Source organism: Chiloscyllium plagiosum, chromosome 28 (assembly GCF_004010195.1).
Source record: "Chiloscyllium plagiosum isolate BGI_BamShark_2017 chromosome 28, ASM401019v2, whole genome shotgun sequence".
In the NCBI taxonomy this organism is placed as follows: Eukaryota; Metazoa; Chordata; class Chondrichthyes; order Orectolobiformes; family Hemiscylliidae; genus Chiloscyllium; species Chiloscyllium plagiosum.
Window position 1 is genome coordinate 32,487,089 of NC_057737.1, and position 26,911 is coordinate 32,513,999.

The 26,911-nt window shown below is 40.0% G+C and overlaps 1 protein-coding gene across 1 annotated transcript in view; it reads right to left on the minus strand.

The window, feature by feature from the left end:
• Positions 1-14,915: 14,915 nt before the first annotated feature.
• LOC122564093 (myeloperoxidase-like) overlaps positions 14,916-26,911 on the minus strand; it is a 51,629-nt gene continuing 39,633 nt past the window's right edge. Inside the window, exons 13-16 of the mRNA XM_043718653.1 lie at positions 23,000-23,205; positions 19,454-19,615; positions 17,616-17,674; positions 14,916-16,623 (exon numbers count right to left, since the gene is read on the minus strand). Coding sequence (XP_043574588.1) covers positions 16,549-16,623; positions 17,616-17,674; positions 19,454-19,615; positions 23,000-23,205 — 502 coding nt within the window. The 3' untranslated portion in view covers positions 14,916-16,548. The remainder of the gene's footprint in view (positions 16,624-17,615; positions 17,675-19,453; positions 19,616-22,999; positions 23,206-26,911) is intronic.

The window sequence follows — 26,911 nt, forward strand, 5'->3', positions numbered from 1 at the left end:
CCAAGGTTTTGTTTTCACCTCTTAGCATTGCTTTATTTTGTTTACACAGCTCTGTCTGTTTGCAACTATGTCTTCTTTTAGAACATAGAACATAGAAAAATACAGCGCAATACAGGCCCTTTGGCCCTCGATGTTGCGTTGATCCAAGCCCACCTAACCTACACTAGCCCACTATCCTCCATATGCCTATCCAATGCCCGTTTAAATGCCCATAAAGAGGGTGAGTCCACCACTGCTACTGGCAGGGCATTCCATGAACTCACGACTCGCTGAGTAAAGAATCTACCCCTAACATCTGTCCTATACCTACCACCCCCTAATTTAAAGCTATGCCCCCTCGTAATAGCTGACTCCATACGTAGAAAAAGGTTCTCATGGTCAACCCTAACTAAACCCCTAATCATCTTGTACACCTCTACCAAGTCACCCTTAAACCTTCTTTTCTCCAATGAAAACAAAACCCAAATGCCTCAGCCTTTCCTCATACAATCTTCCTACCATACCAGGCAACATCCTGGTAAACCTCCTCTGCACCCGTTCCAGTGCCACCACATCCTTCCTATAGTATGGCGACCAAAACTGCACACAATACTCCAGATGCGGACGCACCAGAGTCTTATACAACTGCAACATGACCTCAGTACTCCGGAACTCAATTCCTCTACCAATAAAAGCCAGTACGCCATATGCCTTCCTCACCGCACTATTTACCTGGGTGGCAACTTTCAAAGATCTGTGTACATGGACAACAAGATCCCTCTGCTCATCCACACTACCAAGTATCCGAACATTAGCCCAGTACCCCATCTTTTTGTTACTCTTACCAAAGTGAATCAACTCATACTTACCTACATTGAACTCCATTTGCCACCTTTCTGCCCAGTTCTGCAGCTTATCTACATGGATGATGGTAAGACGAGTCAGGGGCACATCGATATTATGAAGGAGGGGGTGTTAGATGTCTTGAAACATTAAGGTAAATAGTTTCCCAGGGCTTGATGGGATCTATCCTCGGATACTGAAGGAGGCAACGGAGGAGATTGCAGGCATCTTGACAGAGATCTTAGTATCCTCTTTAGGTACAGGCAAGGTCTCAGAAAATTGGAGAATAGACAATGGTGTCCCTTTGTTTAAGCAGGGCAAAAGGGATAGTCCAGGAAATTATAGGCTAGTCCAAATCAATGGCATGAAAATTATTGGAGAAAATTCTCAGGGACAGGATTGATTCGCATTTGGAAAAAAATGGGTTTATTAGAGATAGTCAGCATGGCTTTGTGTAGGGTGTCTTGCTTGAGTTTTTAAATGAAGATGTTTGATGAGGATTGGGTAGTTTAACGGAGAGGTACAAGGCAAGTTTTTGTTTTTACAAAGGGACTCGGTACTCACATCGACAACAATGTCCTGTTCCTGAGTGAATACTGACGAAAAGTATTCATTCAGTGTCTCCCCAATCTCTTCAGCCTCCACACGCAACTTCCCACTACTATCCTTGACTGGACCTATTCCTACCCTAGTCATTCTTTTGTTCTCAGGTAAATCTTCTTTTGATTACAATAAGTCTGATTGGGATTCATCAGCAATACTGACTACAATACAATCTCTTACAAATTCTGTTTTTAGGTGTCCATTTACAACTCCATCAACCAGCCTGTAAAAGTAATTAATTAGAGCATCCATTGGTTTCTGGAGCCTTTATGGAATTTGATCCTTTCCATAATCTTGTTGCTCCTTGGGATTGACTTAGTTGTTGAAGGCTTTCAAGATGTCTTCAAAGTTATCTGATGCTTCACTAATGCAATAATATCATTTACTGTTGTTCCTCTGGGTTAAACAGTAACTGGTTTATTATCTATTAAGGAAACACACAGAGATTTATATGACTAGGTCTCATAAAGTCGTATGGAAACAAACCCATCACAGTGCTAAGCCAAGGTCATTCTCCCTCCAAGGCTCTCAGTCATATTTTCACTTTTACCATTATTATTTGAGATGCTAGTCTTATCTCCTTGACATTAACCATTTCAATAGTATGCTGTGATGTGCTCAAAGCACCCCTAAATCTCTCTTCCTCCATTCTCTTTCACTGAAGGTGCTGAAAGGTGGATGGTAGACTCTCATTCAGCTGCTCACACCTTGGCATAGATATTGTATTGTTTGGATCAACTGGCATGTTAACAAGCTAAAATGCCCATTAATTTGATAGAGACAGGCTGACGATTTTGGAGTCTTCCAAGCCTACAGCATTATTGATAGAATGATTGTGCCTCGCTATCTTCATGCTGGAGTTTATGCATGCATGGGACAGCAGAAGGTCTGGTTTGCAAAATTCACACCTCAATTCTCAAGGACATTTATGAGCAAAATGGGAAGAGATTTGGATTGGTTTCTGACAAGTGTTCTGTCAGTGTTTGGTTGTTCTCAAGGAGTCTCATTAAAAAAAAATCCTTTTTGATCTTTAACTAGGGATAATGGAGTTGAATTTAAAGTAATTTGGGAACTGAAACTTGCATTGGAATTGACTATAGTCAGGGTGATTTTCTAGTAGGTTTGCAATTTAAGTGATAACCAATGTAGCATACTGTCAGATTTTTGGCATATGGCTTATTGTAAATGTAACCAAGGTGATGAAACGTAGGAATGCATTGGATGGAGAGGGAGGAAGTGATAAGTGGGGAACAATGAGAAAGATATGATTTTGACCGAGTAGCATTCCAAACAATCGAAGAAGGGACTTTCACACGCGCAGTCTCTCAATTATCAAATGAATAAGAAAGGAATTATAGCTATCCACATATTTAACTATGCCTGAGCACTTTTTTAAATGTCAAGACAAACTTTTGAAAACCAGTCGCAATCTTGCTTCTTCCTTTATTATGTTGGAATCTAGCATTTTTCAATTTACTTTTCCAGTTGCAATTTAGCAACTATTGTTGGAGTTTACTGATACCATTTTCCAAACAAAGATCAGCGTATGTCGATTACGATCAAGCAACTAGTGTGCTCATGTACTGGGGCACGCAAGAGAGCTCTTGAAGCCCCAGGGGATGCACAGTGCGAACAGAGAATGAGCAATCTGCTTCACGGAACTCTGGTTTCAATAACAGCAGTTGCTACAATTCCAACAGAGTGCTTTGTACGCAGAGGTACCATGAAACCAACTCCTCCAAACTCGTGTCAAAAGCGTTAGAACAATGTGTGTACAGTATCCTAATCTCTTTTCATACCAGTGTAATTGCCAACTTGCATCTTATGTTATTACAGACTTGAAGATGTTAGGATTTTGACATTAACTGGGAGTAGCCTGCAGTACTGAATGTATTGTATCTATGTATATGTCAGAATATCAGAATGTCAACCACATTATTGTCAATCTAATGACACTCATGCATGAGGGAAGCAATGAATAGTATTTTTACAGGTTTTGTAATTAAGCTCTAGCTATACAGAAGACATGAATCTACAAAAGCTTGAAGAGGAAATCTAAATCTCATGAATTATAACATTGAACGCATGGGTGCAGAGGTAGTTGCCCCATTTTTCAACAAAAGCCTTTGCTTTAAAATTATTTGTTATCAGTTTCACTAGTTACCTAGCTCATGGTTTAACAGGATTATAATTTGAGATAAAAGGATACAAAGTGACATCTGTGATTTCATTATATCTTTCAGACTTCAATTAATCAAAGATGCACTGAGGTGTGGGTTTGCGTCAGTGAGTTGTGAAATAGCGCCTTGAAGCTTATTTGAACTTTTTTTCTAATGCTGCAAGCTAAGCCTACTGAACTGAAAAATATCTTTGATAAACAAGCAATGAGAATTATCTGTGCCAGTTAGTTGAAAACCCTGGAATGACTTATTTTTTGCCTCGTTAAGCAAAAATAACCTCAAACCAATGTTTTACTGGTTACGGTTTGTTGAAATAGTTGATCAGCTGCTCATTTTATTTTTTAATTTTGTCATAAGATGTGGTCACATTTATTGCCCTTCTCTATTTGGCCAGAAGACACTTAACAGCCCATCACATTGCTGTGGGTCTGGAGTCACATGTAGGCCAGACCAGCTAAGGATGACAAACTTCTTTTCAAAAAGGATGTTACTGAACTAGATCGGTTTTTACACCATTTGACAGCAGTTACGTGGTTATCATTAGGCTAGCCCCAGATAATTTATTGAGTTCAAATTTCACTATCCACTCTGATGGGATTTGAACCCATGTTGACAGAACATTCACTGAGAGTTCTGGATTAAAAGTCCAGTTACATTCCATCTCCTCCTTAACATTACACACCATTTGAATTTTCATTTCCATTGAAGGATGATAGGAGACATCACCTCTGCTCCCTGTGTCTAAGTATGTATGGCTGCCCAAGAATTAGGTCCCCTATTTTAACTGCCATGGTGGCTCAGTGGTTAGCACTGCTGCCTCACAGTGCCAAGAACCCAGGTTCGATTCCAGCTTTGGGCGACTGTCTGTGTGGAGTTTGCACATTCCCCCCGTATCTGCATGCGTTTCAATCCAAAGATGTGCAGATCAAGTGAATTGGCCATGATAAATTACCTGTAGTGTTAGATGCATTAGTCAGGAATAAATATAGGGTAGGGGAATGGATCTGGGTGGGTTACTCTTTGGAGGGTCGGTGTGGACTTGTTGGGCTGAAGGGCCTGTTTCCGTACTGTAGTGAATCTAATCTAAAAGTGGCAATAAACCATCTTCTAATGAGTGGCACGGTGGCTCAGTGGTTAGCACTGCTGCCTCACAACACCAGGGTCCCAGGTTCGATTGCAGCCTCGAGCGACTGTCTGTACGGAGTTTGCACATTCTCCCTGTGTCTGCATGGGTTTCCTCCAGGTGCTACGCTTTCCTCCCACAGTCCAAAGATGTGCAAGTCAGGTGAATTGACCATGCTAAATTGCCCATAGTGTTAGGTGCATTAGTCAGAGGGGAAATGGGTCTGGGTGGGTTACTCTTTGGAGGGTCGGAGTGGACTGTTGGGCTGAAGGGCCTGTTTCCACACTATAGGGAATCTAATCTATGACTGATTCTGCACAACAGGAATTGGTAAAATAATTCAGCAAGTAGCTGTAATCACTTTTAAATGAATCTTTCGCATACATTGTGTAGGATTCCTTCATTTTCATAAAGGCCATAGCATACAGTTAGAGAGCAATGATCCATTTGTTCTTTTGACTTTGTGAGCCTGTTTACTGACATACCACTCATGGAAGCCATCATCATTTGCATTCGACCTTATGTCATGTGTTACTATTGGATCCCCTCCAGGTCATAGGTTTGCCTAAGGCTTCATTAGTGACAATGAGAAGCTGGTCTTCAAGGAATTGTCAGTAAACTCTTACCCCTTGCACACACGTTACATATTTTATAATACTTCAATGCATCAATGAATTTCTTTATACAGCTTGACGAACTACATCCTGAACCTAAGTTTACTATTAGAAAGGTTTTATCAACCAAGTTTCCTTTCCTCAAAGTGTCAGTTGAAACATCTGCCAGTGGATTCTCTAATAATATCTATTAAAACCCAATGTTCACTTTTCATTATATGTATTAGGATTCCTACAGTTCCATGGGTGACAAAATCAACCTTATTTGCAACTTCATGAATAGCGCCATGGTCAACCTCTTGGCACACAGACTTGATGCCGTGATAGAACTGCACAATCCTGGTCAGTCAGCATCTGCTGTTTTGCGTTTCACGCAAACTTATCATAAAGGCTAAGCCCACCACTTTTAGCTCTGATGGGTTTCCAGTTTACCACAGATCACCCTGGATGGAGAAAGTGTCTCAATCATTTGAGAAAGTGGCATCCTCAATTAATTTAAATAGCGGTCCCTCAAAATCAAGGTCAATGTCAGTCTGCTGATGAAGAACTCAATTTTGGATCTGCTTGTTTTTTCCACCTTGCTGGCGCATTGTTGTTTGGAAAATAGAATTTACAGTTCTTTTCCATCTCCTTCTTTCTCTGCCACCTGTTCCACCTCCTGTTGGAATCAGTGAGCCTCAACATGACCTGCTCCTTGATGGATGAGGAATTGCTATGCCAAGTGCTCAATAGATTTCTCCTCCCAGCCAGTGATGTCAATGCCTTTATAGTTTCGAGCAACCTTGAACATTTCCCTTTTTATTTGGCCACCCAATGAACACTGGCCAATATAGGATTAGGGGAAGTGAACCTGCCAAGGAATTGTTTTAAAGCATCCAGAAGCAATGGCCCATCTGTTAGAATTAGTTCTTCAGGATCAGGGCTTCGATGCTGACCGATACAACTTCGCCCAGCATGCTCGCATTGTCCAGTGGTCCTCCTATTTGATCCTCAGGATTTGGCATAGGCAGACTTAGTGGAAGCTCTCAAAGAGCTTAATGAGATGTTAACTGATCTTCTAGGTTTTGTTGCAGTGGACGAGGGTGGTCAACACAACTTCCTTATGGATCAAGACCTTGTTGACTCATGGATCCTTGTTGTCAAAGACATATTGTCACAAAAGGTAGTGCTGGTACAGTCTACTTGAAGCTGGACTTCTTTATTGATAGTAAGTTCCTTCTGAGAGTTGGTTGGTGAGGTATAGGAAATGCTGCAAATACTCCAGTGCCATACTGTTTATGTAGGTGGCATGGGGAATGCTTGATGACTCAGGGGATGTTGGTTGAGAATTTTCATCTTGACAATGTTTCATCTTGATCAAGCCAAGCATCTTTTTCAAGGTGTTGAAAAGGTCAAAAATCTGTGACTTGTCCTGTGTGGAGCAGTCGTGCACAGGACCATGAAGCTATGATACAGATAAATAATGTGAAATGTGGGTTTCCATTCTGGTTCAGTGTCACATATATAACCTGTACAGCCGATAACTGACAGATTGTATCAAACAACATTTGCCTCTAATAATCTGCAGTGGATAGCAGGTTGACTGTGCTCAACTAGCCCATGCTTGCAAATCTCAGAACATCATGTCAATCATGAGATGTGATTACACCGATGCACAAAATTTGCTAAATAATCTTGACTGTGTTAGGCATTCCATTGAAAACCAATTTGACATTATCAGTACAGTTCACAGTGTGCTTCATACAGTCACATATAGGCTCCTAATCTTTGTGAGCAAACAGAATGTGTCCATATATTGCACTTTTTTACAATGAGGAAGGGATTATAGAGACAATAGTTCCTGCTACATTCCCCATGACAATGCCTTAACTAATTACAGCCTTTCTGGCTGGACTAATTTCTATCAGCTAAGTTTTACAGGTAACAGTTTCTACTGCATCTCCATGCCAGCCATCAGCTAACCTTCTACTCATGTTGGATAAATTATTATCCCTTTTCTAAGTTTGAGATTGCTAAGGGCATAACTCACTGGAACTCCCAGTATAGCCTATCACCTCACAGACTCTTCAAATTTCCTGGTCATCTTACCTTTTACCAACTTCACTCCCATCAATTCAATCTGGAAATTTTCTCCAATCCAGTTTAAACTAAAGCATCATTTTTCCACTTCCAATTTTACTTCATCCATTGCTACCTACCTCCTTACCATGCATTCGTCTCCTCTGGTTGAGACCTATTTTATCCACATGGGAGTTATTGGAGTTCCACTTTACTTTGTCCACTTCTGGTTTTAAAAATCAGGGTTGTTAGGTCTCAATGTGCAGTGTAAATTTAGCAATCAGGATTATTCCCACATTGAAAGGGGCAGGAGCTACTCAGTACATTAACTTTTGGAATAAGGATGCTGTGGATTCAAGACAGAAGGTTCAATAAAGCTACAGAATGCTTTAATAAAGGACCAGTTTTAGTAATGACTTGATAAATATTAAAAATAAATCTTGAAATGTTTGAGAAAGTTCTATTAAGAACTCTTGATATTTGACAAGGTTCCACACAGCAAACTAGTCAAAAAAGTAAAAGACCATGATATACAGGATAATATATAGGATCCAAATTTGGGTTCATAACAGGAAACTAAGGGCAATGATCGATGACTGCCCTTGCAAATGGAAAGCTGTTTCAACTGGTGTCCCCCAGAGCTCGGTGTTGGGATACCTCTTCTTTGTTTTATAGATTAAAGATTTGGACTTTAAAGTGTGGGCACACAACTGAAAAATTTGCAGATGACACAAAATTTGGCTGTGTAGTGGATAGTGTGGAAAATGTAAGCTCCAAAATGATATAGGTAGGTTGCGGAGTGGGCAGGAAAGTGGCATTTGGAGTTCAACTCTGACAAATGTGAGATAATGCATTTATGGAGGTAAGACAGCAAAAGGGAATGTACAATAGATAGGAATATCACTGTGAGGGGTAGATGAAGTGAGAGATCTTGGTGTGCAAGCGCATATTTCCCTAAAGGTAGATAAGGTTGCATTGAAGGCATATGGAATGATCTTCTTCATTGGCAGACAAATGGAATATAGAAGTAGAGGTATTGTGATGAAATTATATAAGACATAGCTGAGGTCATGACTATGGTATTGCGTGCAGTTTTGGTCACCACATTACAGGACAAATATAATTCTCTGGAGAGAATGCAAAGAAGATTTACCAGGGTGTTACCAGGGCTGGAGAATTGTAGCTATGAGAAATGATTGGAGAGGTTGGAGTTATTTTCCTTTGAACAGAGAAGGCTGAGGGTTGACATGATTGAGGTCTACAAAATTGTGAGGGGTAGAGACAGAGTAGACTGGTGGAACCTATTTCCCTTGGTAAAGAGTTCAAAAACTGGGGTCATAGATTCAAGGTGAATGCCAGAAGGATTCGAGGGGACGTGTGGAAAAAGATTTTTTGACACAGAGGGTAGAAATTGAATTGGTGGTGGAGGCAGGGAGCATAAACTGTTCAAAAATAATATAAGAGCTGTAAGCTGCAGGGCTATGGACTATGTGCAGGAAGATGGGTTTAGAAAGGGCGTCTGGATGCCCTTGGGCCAGTATGGACAACATGGGACAAATGGCCTCCTTCTGTTGCTGTGCCATTTCTATGGTTTTATGGTGTATATTAACACCTCTTGTCAGGTTGACACTTGCCGACATTCCTTCACAGATTTTTCCTGAAAATTATTGACAGATCTTGACAAGATGCATAAAAGCCATCAGGCTTTTGCACCATTGACAGACAATCTTTTGTACAGTTGCATTCCAAAGGATGCATGACCAACTCCAAAGGATTCTTATCACTACCTCCAAAGGACACCTGACACCTCCCTCACAGGATTCATGACCTTCACCCCCTAAACTGTCCAGTAACAACATGCACAGGGCTCCCTCCATTCTCAACACGGGTAATCTAGCTATCCAAAAGGAAACACATTGAGGACAAATACATTCTCATCTGCTGTAATAGCCACACTTTCGGTTCCACACATTGGGGCCTTTAAAATCAGATTTTAGTGGAGATAGCTGGTCATTTAAGTGGAAGTTGCATTTGCATTGCAGGAGAAACACTTTGTAGACTTTTCAACTGTCAGAGTTATCTTCCTTGATGCATGGACGGAGGGGGATGAAGGTGAGTCCTTTGCTGAGGACTGATCGTTCGTCCTCAGTGAGGGGGTGGTCTGGAGGGATGGTGAAAACTCAGCAGTGCTGGGAGCTGGGATCTGGTGTCGGTGTGGAGCTGGGAGTGGGGGCAGAACCTGTAACTGGAGTGGGTGTGGTGGTAGGGGGCGGAAGTGATGTCACGTGTGATGCATGAGGAATTGTGAGGGGCAGAAGTGGTTGTGGGAGTGCCATGATGGGGGCAGAAGTGACATCATCAATCAGCGTGGGGGTGGCAGCTGCATCAGCCGCATGGCTAATGGCATCTGAGTAGTTTCCCTGACAATCTTACTTGACCATAGAATTCTTTGATGTGACCAAATGCTCAGCTTTTCCTTTGCTTTCTCACAGGAACATAAACACGCCTATTGTAGAAAAGGAATATAAAGTTGGCATGAAACAAATAGTTTAGAGGAAATGGAATTTTCTCTGATAAGAGAAGAAATGAAGCAATATTGGAGGAAAATGAATGAGTGCAGCATCCAGTTTCATTCTTGATAATGCAGAGATGATTTGGACTCTGGTTTAATGAACAAAATTCTGAAAACTAACAACACAAAGTCAGAGAAGCCAAGTTTGCTGGAGGATGGTACAAAAGATTTCCAGAAGACACTGAATAATGGGATGTGCAGACGGATGGCAGATGTAATTGGTTCAGTCTGAAATAATATGTTTTAAAAGGAAATAGAACAATTGAAATATATAATTATGCGGTAATATTGAGGATTGTGGATGAATTGAGGTTTAGCGATTCAAATAAATCCTGAAAGTTTGAGTGCAGATAAAGCTACAAGAACTGTTCTACCATACTTTGGAATTTATTAATAGGTAGGTCACAAAAGCAAAGAATTAATGATAATTATGGTATTATGTGCTGCTTTCAGTACCTCATTTTAGAAAGGATTTACAGATTCCCCCGAATAATATCAGGAATATTAAAGTATGCTTGAAGAGATAGTGAGATCTTTTCCACTCGAGCAGAGAAAGCTGAAGAAATCTATTAGAGGTTTTCAATGAATAGTTTGATTAAGTACATTGGAAGTGTTTTTTTTAATTTGGAATTAAACAAGAAGGGAGCATCAGTTGAAACAAACAAATGTCATAAAGACAGTAGAGAAAGTTGTATACCATGCATTTTAAAGTGAAAAACTGAAACATGTTTGAAGGAACAAAAAGGGTAATGAGGAAACTGCAATGTAGAAGATTAGGTTTGAGCTGATCTAGCACAGACATGTCTAGATTAGATTCTCTACAGTGTAGAAACAGGCCTTGAGCCCAACAAATGCACACCAACCCCCTGAAGAGTAACCTTTCCCAGGCCCATTTCCCTCTGACTAATAAATCTAACACTATGGGCAATTTAGCATTGCCAATTCACCTGATCTGCTCATCTTTGGACTGTGGGAAGGAAACCAGTGCAGACACAGGGTGGATGTGCAAACTCCACGCAGACAGTCACCTGAGGCTGAAATTGAACCTGGGACTCTGCTGCTGTGAGGTGGCAGTGCTAACCACTGAGCCACTAAGCCGTCCACATGATGGGCCAAATGTTTTCTTTCTCTGGATAAAGTACTGTGGTTACCAGCTGCAGGGAGATTGGTGATTTTAAAGGCTAAGATTTACTCATTATTTGTGCAATAATGCAACAGCTCACACAAGAAATTATTCTGCAAAACGTCTGATTCATAGTTAAAAATCACACAACACCAGGTTATAGTCCAACAGGTTTAATTGGAAGCACACTAGCTTTCGGAGCGATGCTCCTTCATCAGGTGATTGTAACAATTGATTGGAGTATAAGAGTTGTGAAGTCTTTTACAACTGATTATGGAATTGATGAGACCCCACCTTAGAATATTGTGTACAGTTTTAGTCACCTTCCTTCAGGAGGAATCTATTTGCATTGAATGAAGTTCAGAGAAGATTCACCAGGTTGATTCCTGGGATGTGGAGGATGTCTTGTGAGAAAGGATGGAGAAAATTGGACTACTGATTGGAGTGTGGAAGAACAAGCGGTGACCCACTGAAACATGTAAATTCTGAGGAAACTTGACAGGGTGAATGCTGAGATCTTCTTCCAAGGTGAATGTAAAACCAGAGGGTACAGTTTCAAAGAAACAGGTCTTCAATTTAACAAGAAGAATTTCCATTCTTAGGGATTGGTAGTGTTTGCAGTTCTCTTTCCCAAATGCCCTGAGCTGTGGACTCGGTCTTTGAATATATGTAAAGCTGACTGAGACAAATTTTTAATCAATAAATGAGTCAAAGATTATGGAGAGTAGTAAAGTGGAGTGAAGCTCACAAATGGATTGTCCATGATCTCACTGAATCATGGAGTACAATTGAGGAGCTGAATGGTTTTCTGCTCCTTGTTCTTAAATATGCCAGTTGGGACTGGACAGTATTTTATCAAGGTTCACCTTCAACCTGTGATAACTTTAGCCTCTAACAGTTGGCAGTTCCATATTAGTAGTTGATATTTAATGGAATGATTATTGTCATTTTACTCATTGAAACATTAACTCGAGATAAAGCCTTTCCTTAGAATTTATGTAAAACATTTGGAGCCAGTATTGCTGAATTGGAGATCTGTGTTTGTATTTGGCTTTCTTTGAAGGTTTCAATCCAACAAAAGATTAAAACTCTATGCAATCATGCTTTCAGGGAAATTACCATTTCAAAAAATTACTTCAAACAATCTGTTTCAAGCCTGGTCAAAGCATTGAGATCTAATGATAGTTGGTCTCCCACTTTGTTCAGAACCAATTCTTTACCATTATTTATATCGAGTACATAGAATGTGAGTAAATAACAACTTACTAAGAATAAAACATGGCAGGAATGAAAAGAACACAAAGTGATCTGGAGATGCAACATCAACTTGCATTTATATAGTGCTTTTAACATAAGGTTTGTTGTTCTGTTATGAAGTAACAACAATAGAAGCATTTATATTAAGAAATAGTTGCAGTGTTAACAATTCATAACACATAGAAATGATACACTCTAGTACACAAGAGGTGAACACACCTATGTGAAGATTAAAGGCCTGGATTATTATTGACCTGGTAAAAACAATGACTGCAGATGCTGGAAACCAGATTCTGGATCAGTGGTGCTGGAAGAGCACAGCAATTCAGGCAGCATCCGAAGACAGGCAAAATCGACGTTTCGGGCAAAAGCCCTTCATCAGGAATAAAGGCAGAGAATGAGGAAACTGTTGAAATCCACGTTGATGCCCTGGGGTTGAAGTGTTCCGAGGCGGAAGATGAGGCGTTCTTCCTCCAGGCGTCTGGTGGTGAGGGAGCGGCGGTGGAGGAGGCCCAGCACCTCCATATCTTCGGCAGAGTGGGAGGGGGAGTTGAAATGTTGAGCCACTGGGCGATTTGGTTGATTGATGCGGGTGTCTCTGGGATGTTCCCTAAAGCGCTCTGCTAGGAGGCGCCCAGTCTCCCAATGTAGAGGAGACCGCATCGGGAGCAACGGATACAGTAGATGATATTAGTGGATGTGCAGGTGAAACTTTGATGGATGTGGAAGGCTCCTTTAGGTCCTTGGATGGAGGTGAGGGAGGAGGTGTGGGCGCAGGTTTTACAGTTCCTGCGGTGGCAGGGGAAAGTGCCAGGATGGGAGGGTGGGTCGTAGGGGGGCATGGTCCTGACCAGGTAGTCACGGAGGGGACGGTCTTTGCGGAAGGCGGAGAGGGGTGGGGAGGGAGATATATCCCTGGTGGTGGGGTCTGTTTGGAGGTGGCGGAAATGTCGGCGGATGATTTGGTTTATGCGAAGGTTGGTAGGGTGGAAGGTGAGCACGAGGGGCGTTCTGTCCTTGTTGCGGTTGGAGGGGTTGGGTCTGAGGGCGGAGGTGTGGGATGTGGATGAGATGCGTTGGAGGGCATCTTTGACCACGTGGGAAGGGAAATTGCGGTCTCTAAAGAAGGAGGCCATCTGGTGTGTTCTATGGTGGAACCGCTCCTCCTGGGAGCAGATACGGCGGAGGCGGAGGAATTGGGAATACGGGATGGCATTTTTGCAAGAGGTAGGGTGGGAAGAGGTGTAATCCAGGTAGCTGTGGGAGTCGGTGGGTTTGTAGAAGATGTCAGTGTTATTGACCTGACCCAGTGGGTAACTCAAAACGTTACACAAAACCATAAAGTTGGTATTAGTGTGCACACTGCAGAGTTGTAGTTGTGCCTGATGTGACAGATCTGTCGCCACAGCATTGGCAATCTGACCTATAGACTTGGCTTCAGTCAGGGGGAATTGTCCGGTGAATGCTGCCATGCTAGGTTAGAACCTGGGGGAGTATGCAACCTTTAAAGGGAAAAGTGGTCACTTCTGCCAGGATAAGGGATAAGAGGGCTCAAATTGAACAGTGTGTTGAGATCATCACTACTTTTATTTTTCTCATTGTTTTGGTTTGGAAATGTAAGTTGAAGTTGAACTTTGAACAGCGCTTTCTTTTAAAATAAGATTGGACTAAGACAGATGGTTTCTGCTGGGAACTGGCCTGGAAAATAATGCAACTTAATTATTAACCTAAGGATACTGTAGATGAATTGGCACCGAGGTGTTGCTGTGCTCAGGACTGACAGCAGGTTGAGCTTTGATTTGGTCAATCAAGTTAGAACCAGTGCTAGTCAGCTAACCACAGAATATATTAGAGAGAACCAGTTCTGATTGAGTTTTGGCAGGAGGCAGTCTGATTTTTGAAAATATCTGGAGATTGTCATTTTTTTGTTTTGCAGTCTCTCTAGTCTCTATTGTTGTACACTCTGAGAAAAGAATCCCAGTCTGCAAGAAATAAATAAATATTTCTTGGAGTCTACTGAAACAATGAGCATAAACTGGTGACTTCAGAATTCAAGCAAGATGTACAGTTCTACTTGCCTGTGAATAACCCATTGTCCAACGAATTCTGAAGACTTGGCATTCATCATATGAAAGACTTTATTTAATATTGGCACCGGCCAATGATGATTCTTTTGATTTTTTTCTCATTAATTATCCCTCAACTGTACCTGTGTGTCGGTCTGTGCGTTAATTGTTAATTGTTAATTTTTGTTTAAGTTATAAACTTGTGTCCAAGAACTGTTATTCATAAAGTATGGTAAGGAACAAATGAACAACTAGGTGGGTCACTGAAAGTTTTAAATTTCACTGTGCTACAAATCCAGTGATAGTGAGGCTGATTTGGTTTGGCTTGCTATCCCTGTGCTGTTATAACAGGATTTAAAATGAAATTCATTGGATTTTGATTACTTCAGTTTGATTGATCAGGCTGTTAAAAAGTTTCAAGTTAATCCCTTTAAACTCTACAGTTTAGATGTTTCTGGTTTGACAGAGATGTACCATCAGGTAAGACAGAAGTCGATGCATAAAACCAAATTTTATTGAATATAAGCAAAGAACATAATACAGTATAATGATTCTATAATGATTCTAGTACCAAGCAGAAGATAATGCTAAGCTTGAGAGGTTCACAATAGCCTCCATACAAAAGAGGGTAAAGCAATATATTCATATACAAGACCGACTTCTGGTTCAACTGGATTCCCATTTGTGGATGGAAAAAGTTCTTCTTTCCCAAGACATTACATATCAAAGTTCCCAATGACAGAAGTCCTAACTACACCATCTTAAAATCTGACATTTCAAAACACCTTAAGTTTCTGCCTTAACGCGGACAAAAGCATCAATTCCCTCAGCTGGAAAACCTCTACACACATGCACAAAATATGACACTCAAAAACCTTATTTTACCGTACATTCGGTACATTTTAATTAAAGTATCCAATTTGCTAATAATCCAGTGATGCTTAAATTAACTGGTCTTTACCATTCTACAAGGTGACTTAACATGAGAAAATGATACACTTTTCTCCTAGAATGGCAGGCCTACATTAATTAGTCTGTGCGTCTGTGACTGTGAAACCCAAGGACAGTTTTAGCTTTTCGGGAATTGGAGGTGTTTTGCCTTGTATCTTGCAGAGGCCGCTTCTCAGGTTATGAGTAAATTCTATTAGATTTATCGGTAAAAATTAATCTTAAAATTATTTTTATTTCTAATGATCAATTACTTACTTTTTGAGTACAAATATAATTACGCTGCTTCTTCTAATTAATCATTGATTTCTTGGTTGATAACTAAATCTGCCAGTGTTTTGAGATTAGGTGTATCACTGCAGCAGCAGCACAAGATGACTCTATTCAGACACAATGTATCAATACACAAAATAATTGCTCTCCTCTCTCAGAGTACAGGAGTTTGCAAAAAAGCATTTTAAAATACACAGATTAAGCAAGCTGAATTTCAAATCTAAAATTCCACTCCACGTATAGAGAAATCAATCAGTATGTGAGAGCAATCCAGGGTGGCCGCTATTCATGGATAGGGTTGGGGTTGGAGACAGGGAATGTTGTGGATCAGGAAGTCAGAAGTGGGGATCGGGAGGGTTCACAATTTTGATGAGGCAGATCAAAGGGATCAGGAGATGGCTTGAAGATCTAATGAGGGCTGTGGGTTCTGAGAGCAACTGGGCAAGGTTTGAGAGAGCTGGATTGTGAAATTTCCTCAGGTAGTCACACTAAATCCAGGAGCTAGATACAAGGGCATTCAATTCTTCGATCCAAACAATTTTTGTCTCCTATCACTGATTTGGGACCAAGATTTAGGAAGGCTAACAAAAAATCTAAATCAAATCTAAAAAAAAATGACATAAGCCATCTCTTCCCTGTCTCAGTTCAGACTGAAAGTAGGTTGAGCTAGTTTTGGTTTGGAACCCAATTTAAAACATTCTGAATCCCCACTGCTCCAAACTCGGTCTAAACCTACCCATTTATGTTTGGGTTAAATTTCACATGTGACTAGTCTCACTGTTCATCAGAAATGATATGATAGAATTGAATTAGTCCAATTAGCTTTGGATTCTCAGTTGCAGGTTGTGCAGAAAATTTGGATATTTTTGGAATAATTCTCTTGCTAAGTTCCAGTGGCCCACCGTCATCTTAATGTTCTTCTGGTTCAATTAAGTTGTCCTCCGCTGCTATTGCCCCTTCATCCTGACAAGGAACTCCATGCACCTGTAAGAATAGATCAACATGTTTATCTGCACCCTGCAATATGCAGATATTTCCCTGCACTTGTTAAACAACATTGCTTCCAACATTTGGATTATTCGTAGGAAAAAGGCAATAAGACACAATATGGCCCAGCACACAATGAATTTCTTTGAGAAGCCATCACAAGAGGAAATTGTGACAAAGCGGCTGAATATTCCCACTATTGGCAAAGTGATTGGTGTTGCACCATGCATGGATCCCCCAAAAAAGGCTAGAATTAGAAAGTGCTAAGAATCGACTTACAAAATTAAAATGACTGCCTGGGAAATACTTGGTGTGGAACTGCCTAAGGAAGGGCAGTTTTGTCATGTCACTGCAGCATTTTACAAATATTTATCTCCAAAACAAGAGAGACTTAATGTGCTGCACTTGGACGACCGAAGACACAAACTGAAAGATCTAAATGTTCTGCACCTGCTTTAAGTTTTCATGTACAATTTCCAAAAAAAAAGAAATAACACTGAATAATTTATGTTTAGCGTACTCCCAAGGTTTAAAGATACCAGAAAGACTTACAGGTATATATAAAACTACAAGTTGAATCAAATTGTTTTACATCCAATGAATTTTTTTTTGCAGAGTTTAAAATGAGTGAGAATCAGATTTTGGTGCAAACTATGGTGTGAGCTGTGAAGTTTTGGATCAGCTCAACTTTAAGCTAAGAGCAAGATCCAGAAAAAAAAGACTTTTTCATTCCTTGAGTTACGTTCCGAGGATGTGTTAAGGTAGTTTTAAATTAAGATCCTGCATTCAGTGCTTAATTAAATGTTGGATTTAGTCCCTAAATGTTAGAACAAAAAACAATATCTGAATAACAAGGGGATGATACAGTTTCCTAATTCCTCTTCAGTGCGTTGCCCTTCAAAACAATACAGAATGGAAAAGCAGGAAAATGAGGTGCAAGAATCTTGCAGACCCCTGCAGGCAAATCAGAGGAAATTCCCAAAGTTTACCTTTTCCAGGTATCCGTTCTCTAACTGCTTCCATTTTGAGCAAATCTTGACTCTTGCACCTGTAATATAGTCAGATACAATTAGTAGGGAACTGAAAGATTTATAATATTTAGTGAAATATACCAGAAAATAATTCAATAGTTCTATTATAGAGTCACAGAGTCATACAATATGGAAACAGACCCTTCAGTATGACTAGTCCATGTCAAACATAATCCCAAACTAAACTAGTCCACCTGCCTGCATTTGGCCCAAAGCCTTCCAAACGTTTCTTATTCATGTACTAATCCAAATGAGTTTTAAATGTTGCAACTGTACCTGCTTCCATCACTTCTTCTGGGAGTTCAATCCACACACGAACCACTCTCTGTGCAAAATAATTGCCCCCATGTCTTTATTAAATCTTTCTCCATTCATCTTAAAAATATGGCCCCTAATCTTGAAATCTTCCAGCTTAGGGAAAATACACTACCTTATCTATGGCTCTTATAATTTTATAAACCTCTATAAGGTCACCCCTCAATCTCTTATGATTCAGTGACAAAAGTTCCAGCCTATCCAGCCTCTCCTTATAATTCAAACCATCCATTCCTGGCAGCTTAAATCTCTTCTAACCTTATCCAGTTTAATACTTTCTTCCTGTAACAGGGCAATCATAACAGGATATAGTAGTCTAGAACAAGCCTCACCAACATTCTGAATAATCTCAACATAACTTTGAGCAACAAAGGCATGTATACTAAATGCTTTCTTAACCTCCCTATATGTATGTGAAGCAAACTTCAAAGAAATTGCACCTAGACCCCTAGGTCTCACAGTTCTACAATACCACCTAAGTCACTACTTTTAATTGTATAAGTCATATTGTTTTCATTTCTGATATAACTCCACAGAAGCTGGTTTCCCTTCACCAAGTCATCCTTTATTTACACTTGGAGAGTCCATGGCAATGATCTAGCTCCCTCAAAGCCGGCTCTCAGAGTGAACAGAACCTCTGTCACTCCTGTTTATTATCTGTCAGCCAGGGCTTCCTGATTGGACCAGGTTAACAGCACCAGTCAGGGAACTCATATTGAACTGGTTTGGTATTTACATTAAACTCTTAAAATTGATATCTCTGAAATTCACTGGACCTCCCTCAGACTCCTTCCACACTAATTCCACTATCTGGCAGATTTCCTGTGATCAACTGTATTATATTATTCCATTTTGGACCACTAACATCGTCTGAGCCTGATTGATCCAATTTTTCTATATTTATCTAATACTTTATCCCTTCCCTCTTTCTTGTAGGTTTTTATGCATTTAGATGCAGCAGAGACCTCACTGCTGGTTTGGGACATATCTGACATACCCATCAGACTCAGGTAGGATTCTTGAAAACAGATTTGAATCAGGATCTTGTTCACAATGATTGCAAAGCCTTTTGTTGGTGAAGTATCCTCTGTGAGCACGCAGTTGAACTTGTTGATCATGAAGTGGATGTCCTCAGTGGCAAGTGAGACATTTATTTTCATGGGACCAGGAAAAGTTGGAGTGCTCATTGAACTTAATCCGAGTTTTGCTGTCCTCACACACTTTTGAAATTGTAAGCCCTTATCTAGCCTTTTCCTGTCACAGGTCTGACTGTAATGCTGGCTTTACGGTCTCCAGGTTACCCAACATTGCCTGAGGCTTTCCAGCTTGTCAGATCTATACAACTGAGATTTTGCACCTGGAATAGTCTGGTTCTCCTGAATGGTAAGCTGACTGGCTGCTAAAGTGAGAAATTATTCTCCTCCATTTCTTGCGCTCCATTTTAATTTTCTATTAACTCATGTATTTATTAAAGCTCTTACCCGCACATCTAGGTGGTGTTGAGTCCCATTTTCCATTACTCAGACACTTTATTGTGTCGCCTCCCACTATCTTGAATCCGGACTTACAGGTGTATTTGACTGCCAAATTACAGATTGAGAAATGGCCAAATCTCACAACAGGAACAGAACCACAGGGGGTCACTGTAAAGAGAGAAAATAGACATCAATTAGGAAATGTTACAGAGAATGTTTGAATGATTGTGGGTGCCCAGCCAAAGATTAAACAGAATGACAGAAAAGTGGTTATCAAGTGAGTCTTAAAAGGTAAGTCTTAAATGGAAGTGAGGATGATGAAGATGTTGAGGAACATGAGAAGAAATTTCAGTGTATAGACCTTAATGACTGAGAATATGAAAACCCAGCCAACAATAGTTGGATAAAATGAGGAAGCAGAGTTAAAAAAGCTAATGGCAGAGTTCAGGGACATCAAGGAGCAGAGCATGAGGAGACAGAAAGAGGACAACCTTGAGCATAAAGATAAAAAATTTAAGTCTGGAAAGTTGAGGACTGAAAGCTGGGGCATATCAGTGTGAAATATTGTATTCTGATTCTCTTCACTAATTCACTCACAAGCACTCTATTTTACGATACCACATTTCCATTCATTCATTAAACTGCATTTAGCGCCCTATGTTTACTATACCGCATTTCCATTTTACTCTTACAAAGATAAACCAAATTAAACATCCCTTCCTGGGCTGCCAACCCATTACTGTTACTTTACACCATTCAATTCTTATCAGCCCCATGCTGCAAGCAGTGTTTAGACCTGTTTCTATATCAAAGGCTACCTCTGAATAAACGTTAATACTGTCACTTACTCAGAACAATGCCATCAATGTCATCATGTTTTCTTAACCCACACAAAACTCTGTAAAGAATATAATATTAATTATCCCTTAGTAACTATCTCTCAGGACCTGAATAGTTGCAGGACGTCAAACAGTTTCCTTTACAAGCATGGCCCTACAGTCTGCTGCTTTTTATCTCTTTGAAATTTCCTTTTATACTACCTATTTCTATTAAATCTAATTCCTATTTCTAACTTTTATTTAGGACTACCAGCTTGTACTAACGTATGGACTTATACTTTTTAAATGTATATTAAATACAGCCACTACCCCCTTTAAGAAACTTACTATCAAAATAGCGCTTCCGTGAAACTGCATAAATGAATGTGTCGGAACTGTTCAAAACTGGCAATAGTAAATGAAATCTCTAGATCCAGCTGCTGGAGATCAGTTTAATATCCTCTATAATTTTATTTAGTACACATATAATTTCTCACTTATTTACATCATATAGGTCTAGCATTTCTATTAACATCACTAACTTTAAAGACAAAGGGACTAACACCATTTAATTATGCAAGCACAGACTGGACAGTCATTCTAATACTATCAGGAGGAACAAGCACTATTTAGCAAGTACTTAAACTATCTCCCGAGGATAGATGTCACACAAACTTGTGTACAATCGATACAATCATGTGACACCAGATCACAAAAATGCTAACATACCTAAAAACTGTATATGAAAGAGGCTATTGTAAAACTGTACTTTGGATTCCATCACTCTCTCGAACTCTGGAAAGAATACTCAATAAAGAGATGATTTTCACCATTCACTGATCTTGGTCATTATTGAACATGATCCCACATCTCTCAAGACAAGGGTGAAAGGAAAATGCTATTTTGTGTGGTCTCTAAACTTGTAAAAAGGTTTTGGATCAGTTGACATTTATTGACCCCTAAAGATTGGAATTTGACCAGAGAGCATTTGAAGTAATTGGGTGTTGAGAAAAAAAAAAGTGCGGAGAGGAATTTCAGGAGGCAATATTCCAAGGTAGTGCCAAGGATGAATGATGTTACTGAGGTAAAATCGGAAAGGTTAACTGTTGAGGGTGTTTGGGTGCTTCTGACATTTTGGAGACAATGGTAACAACAAAGTGATAAGGACCGCAAAATTCTCTTGAAAGAAACATTTTGATTTTTGTTTTTCATTTTTTATTGAAGCTTGAAATTGAACATTTTTAGTTGTGCTTGAAAAACTGGATATGAAACATATCAGGCCAACTAGAAACAGTTCTCCACACTCAGTAAATACTTTAATGCACTTCTTTTGCAAATGAGTTTAATGTTGGTAATGGGATCTGAGGAAACCCGGAGATAGCCTTAAAATGTCAACTGCAAAAGGGAATCTTTATGCCATCAAGCAGTGAACACTCATGTAGTTATTTTAAGATTATAAGTTATTAGTTATGTTCATGAATGTTGTACTTAAAAAATCAGAATGAAACAAATGTGGAAAATTAGGACAATAAGGTGAGAGTGCTTGGTTGATAGTCACAGAATTATAGCAGAAAGGGAAGCTACTTGACTTACTGTGACTGTACTGGTTCTCTGAATGAGCAAGTCACCTAAAGCCATTCCCCTGATCTTCTCCCTGTAATCCTGTACATCCTTCCTTTTCAGATTGATAAGATATAGGAGCAGAATTAGGCCATTCGGCTCACCAAGTCTGCTCCACCATTCGATCATGGCTGATATGCTCCTCATGCCATTTTCCTGATTTCTTTCTGTATCCCTTCAACCCATTACCAATTAAAAATCTGTACAACTCCTCCTTAAATTTACTCACTATCCCAACATTCACTGTCCCTTGTGGGACAGCTAATTCCACCAATTCATAACGCTTTGGGAAAAGTAGTTTTTCCTCAACTCTGTTTTAAATTTGCTACCCCTTGTCCTAAGACTATGACCTCTTGCCCTAGAATGCCCCAAAGGAGGAAGTATCCACTCCACATCTATTTTATCCACACCTTTTATCATCTTGAATACCTCATTTTGATCTCTCCTCATTCTTCTAAATTCCAGAGAGTATAGGCCTAAACTGTCCAATCTCTCTTCATACGACAAACCCCTCATCTCTGGGCTCAATCCAGTGAATCGCCTCTGAACTGCCTGCAATGCCACCACATCTTTCCTCAAATAAGGGGACAAAAATTGTACAGATAATAGTCCAATTCCATTTTGAATGCCTCAGTTGAACCTAACTCCACCATACTCTCAGGCAGCATATTCCAGATCTTAACCTCTTATTGACTGAGAAAGACTTTCCGTACATTGTCATTGCTGCTTTTGCCAATGATCTTAAGTCTGTGTCCTTTCAGTCTTGAACCTTCCGCCAATGAGAACAGTTTGCCTACAATCTACATTTTTTGCAGACCCCACTTGAACTTGATATTGAGGCATCTCTTTTTATTCAAGGTGGGAATGGGATAATTATATTGGATAATGTAAGTCCAAAGTGTCAGAGATCTAATTTTGAAACTGCAGGTGGATCACTCTGCTCTTGAAAAAGTGAAGTGCATGACTAAATCACAAAGAAATGGTTTTCAAAGTTCCAGACTTCAGCTCCTCTTTGTCGTTTTATTACAATAGATTTGGGTAGTTTTACGCTCAAAAATCAATTAGTAATAATGCCAGCTTTCTGAAGACTGAGCCAGTCTTGTAATTAAGATACCTTGAGTATCCTCCTTCCAGTCACTCAGGTCTACTGCTGGTATCGTGTTGCACTCCACATATCCGCTTGGATACTGACTGAATTTAAATGCTTCCCGAGGAACAGATTGAATCCCGGTGTTATCACAGATAATCCTGGACAGGGAGATTTTAGCAAGAGCCTGGCGTTGGCTGCCTGAAAAAACACCGTCATTTTCCCACCAGAATCTAAAGGGAAAGAAAAACTTGCATTTGTAATACTCCTTTCACAACATCAATGTCCCACAAGCTTATCACAGATAATGATAAACATTTAAAGTACAGTCACTTGTAGTTTAAGGTACACAGCTGCTAATTTGATGCACAGCAAAGAACAATGGGATAAATGACCAGATGCTCTGTGTGGAAGGAGAAATATTAGCCAAGATTATGGAAAGCTTCCTTGTACATCTTTATATTCCCTTGAAAGGGCAGCTGGATCTTAGTTTAACATTTTATCTGACTGTGCAGCACTCCTCTAAACATTAAGATGTGCGTTAAGACTGTAGGTTCCTGGCATGGTGCTTGAACCCATGATAGCTAAATTCAGAGCTGAGAATGCCAACAGAGTGCTAAAGCTGATGCCCGATAAATCAAGAGGAAAAGCATCATAGAGAAGCCTCTGAAATTGCTAACGTAGATCAGGTTGCAATGTACATGATTGAGGCGGCTTCCTGTTGTAATGAATCACCTGGAAACAAGTGGAATCTGAAATAGTATGAGAATCATTTGAGATTTGCAAATCAATTGTAGTCAATAAAGGGCTTTCACAGGATGATGATTAGCGTAGGAGAACAAATATTTTCAAAAAAGGAAAGAACTGTGAGAATGTGGAGTACTTTTTCATCCATGAGATTAAATTGAGACATCATTCATTTAAATGTGCAACCATATTATGGCTCTAAGAAGTGTATTTTGTCCTGGTTAAGACAGAGGTGAAAAATGGTCTGCTCCTAATAAATAAAATAAACAGCTTGTGAGACTTTGGTTTTTTTAAAAAAAGTTGGAACAATAGAAGCAGCATGATTGGGTGCAGTCAGTCTTAGTTTAGCTTTCAGTGGTTGTTGGGGTTTTGAAACTTCCATACATCTCTCCCTGCTACAGCAAAATTCTTGAGTACACTCTTTCTCTGCCAGAATTTTCTTCTGATATTCTTTCATCCTGACTAGAGAAATATTACATGTGAAACAATCTGTTTTACTGAATTTGCTTTACCGAGGGTGTGTTTATGGGATATTACTATATTGGAATAGTTGCTGTTTAGCAGTTAAGTAATTATTATTCTGTTAAGTTTTCCAGTACAGTTAATGTTACACCAATTCCTCTTTTTCTTTTGTTTGCGTTTTAACTGTAGAGTAATTATAAAATGTTTTGCTTAAAGCTAAGTAATGTAACCAATCAAATTACATCTGGAACACAGCACCTTATACTTGCATTTTAAAAAAAGTTAGCCTAGACCATAGCTCCTTGATATATTTGAAGGGGGTTTGGTCTGCTTCATAACAAATGGAAATTGGACAATTATTTGAAAAGAAATAATACAAAATGATATCAGGAAAATAGGAACAGATTAATTAATTCTAGTTGAAAAGCAAACATTGATATTTGCATGAAGGATCAAGGGACCTCCTTTAACACTATGAATTCCATGGCTTCTGCTTACTCAATGACTGCAAATGCACATCAGAGGTAGTGCATTTGCTGTCTTTAAAATAATAACTGTGGACTTTCAGTTAACCTAGGCAGCTGTTTTAAAAATGTCAGCAGGGACAGCATTGATTGACTTCAAATGTAGTAAATAGTAAACTCAGGTGGGAAAACTCGACCCTCGCATATTTTGCAAAGTGTTGGTTTTACACTTTACTTCATTTTCAAATTTCTTCAGGACACTAAGTGATCACATAGTTTCCAATTGACTGAAGATACATTTACGGAAAGGTTGGTGACACACTCTTCATACACATCATGATTCGGAGATACCGGTGTTGGACTGGGGGGTACAAAGTTAAAAATCACACAACACCAGGTTATAGTCCAACAGGTTTAATTGGAAGTACACTAGCTTTCGGAGCGACGCTCCTCACAATCACCTGATGAAGGAGCGTTGCTCCGAAAGCTAGTGTGCTTCCAATTAAACCTGTTGGACTATAACCTGGTGTTGTGTGATTTTTAACTTCATACACATCACACTCTTTGAAGATTGTAATCAAGTTTCTAGTCTCTGATAGAAAAGTAGCATGATGGAATGGAAGGATTTGCTGGTTGATTAACAATGTGACATTCTTTACACATCCATAATCAACTTCATAACTTGTAATACGATTCTTCATTTTATATGGGATCTCAGAATGCACATGATTGGGAATTAGGGATTGGGACAGGAGGCAGGGGGTGGGTGGGTGTGGGAGGAGTGACAAAAGATACCACCAGATCACAAATTTAAGCTGCATGTCAACCCAGAATTCAGAACTAGTCTCCATTTGTCTACTGATGTAACAGCTCCATAGTGGATGCCATATCTCTAGCCCTGCACTTATCCCTGGAACATCTGAACAACAAAGACATTTACGTCAGACTCGAGCTCATTGACTACAGCTCCACCTTCAACACCATTATCCCAGCCAGACTGATCTCAAAATCTGAGACCTAGATCACAGCTCTGCCCTCTGCAATTGGATCCTCAGTCTTTTGCCGCACAGACAGGTAAGTGCACCTCCTCCACAATAACACTCTTAACACTGGAACCTTGCAAGGATGCATCCTCAGCCGCCTACTGTACTTCTTGTACAATCGAAACTGTGTTGCCAAATTCCAAATGAACGCCACCCACAAATTCGCTAATGACACCACCATATCTAACAACAACGAGTCAAAATACAGAAGGGAGAAAGAGGGCTTGGTGACGTAGTGCAATGAGAACAACCTCTCTCTCAATGCCGGCAATGTTAAAGATCATTGACTCCAGAAAGAAAGGAGGAGAACACATCCCCATCTACATCAATGGAACGGAAGTTGAGAGGGTGGAGAGTGTCAAATTCCTCAGAATGATGATAACCGACAACCTATCCTGGACTTCCCATGCAAATGCAATGGTCAGGAAGGCACAACAATGCCTCTTCAGCCTCAGGAGATTCAGTAAATTTGGCATGTCCATAAGGACCTTCACCAATTTCGACAGATGCATCACAGAAAGCACACTGTCTGGGTGCATAATGGCCTGGTATGGCAACTGTTCTGCTCAGGACCATAAGAAACTACAAAAGGTGGGTGTGCACAGCCCAGACCATCACGGAAGCCAACCATTTACATGGCTCGCTGCCATGGAAAGGCTGCCAAAAACATCAAAAACCTATTACACCCCAGTAGTGATCTCCTACAACCTCTTCTGTCAGGCAGAAGATACAGAAGCTTAAACACATGCACAGTAGGTTTAGGAAAAGTTTCTTCCTGGCTGTTATTAGACTGATGAACAGATTCTAGCCCCAAATAACACTGATCTAGCTAACGTTGATCTCGCCTAGCACGCATCCAATGAAATGTAACCTTTATGCCTTTGTCTAAGTCTTTTTGATTTGTACATCCGTGCTTACTATGATCTGCTTGTACCACTCATAAACAAAACTTTTCACTGTACTTCGGTACATGTGACAATAAATTGATCAAGTCAAATCAAATGCCTTGTGACTATCTGAGGCTGGGTTCAAATTTTGCATCTTCTGACTCAAGAGTGGAATGTTAACACCAAGCCAGTTGTTTGCTATAAATCATAAATACAATATAAATGGCACAGTGGCTCAGTGTTTAGCACTGCTGCCTCACAGCACTAGGACCTGGGTTTGATTCCATCCTTGTGCAACTGGCTGTGTGGAATTTGCACATTCGCTGTAGCTTTTGC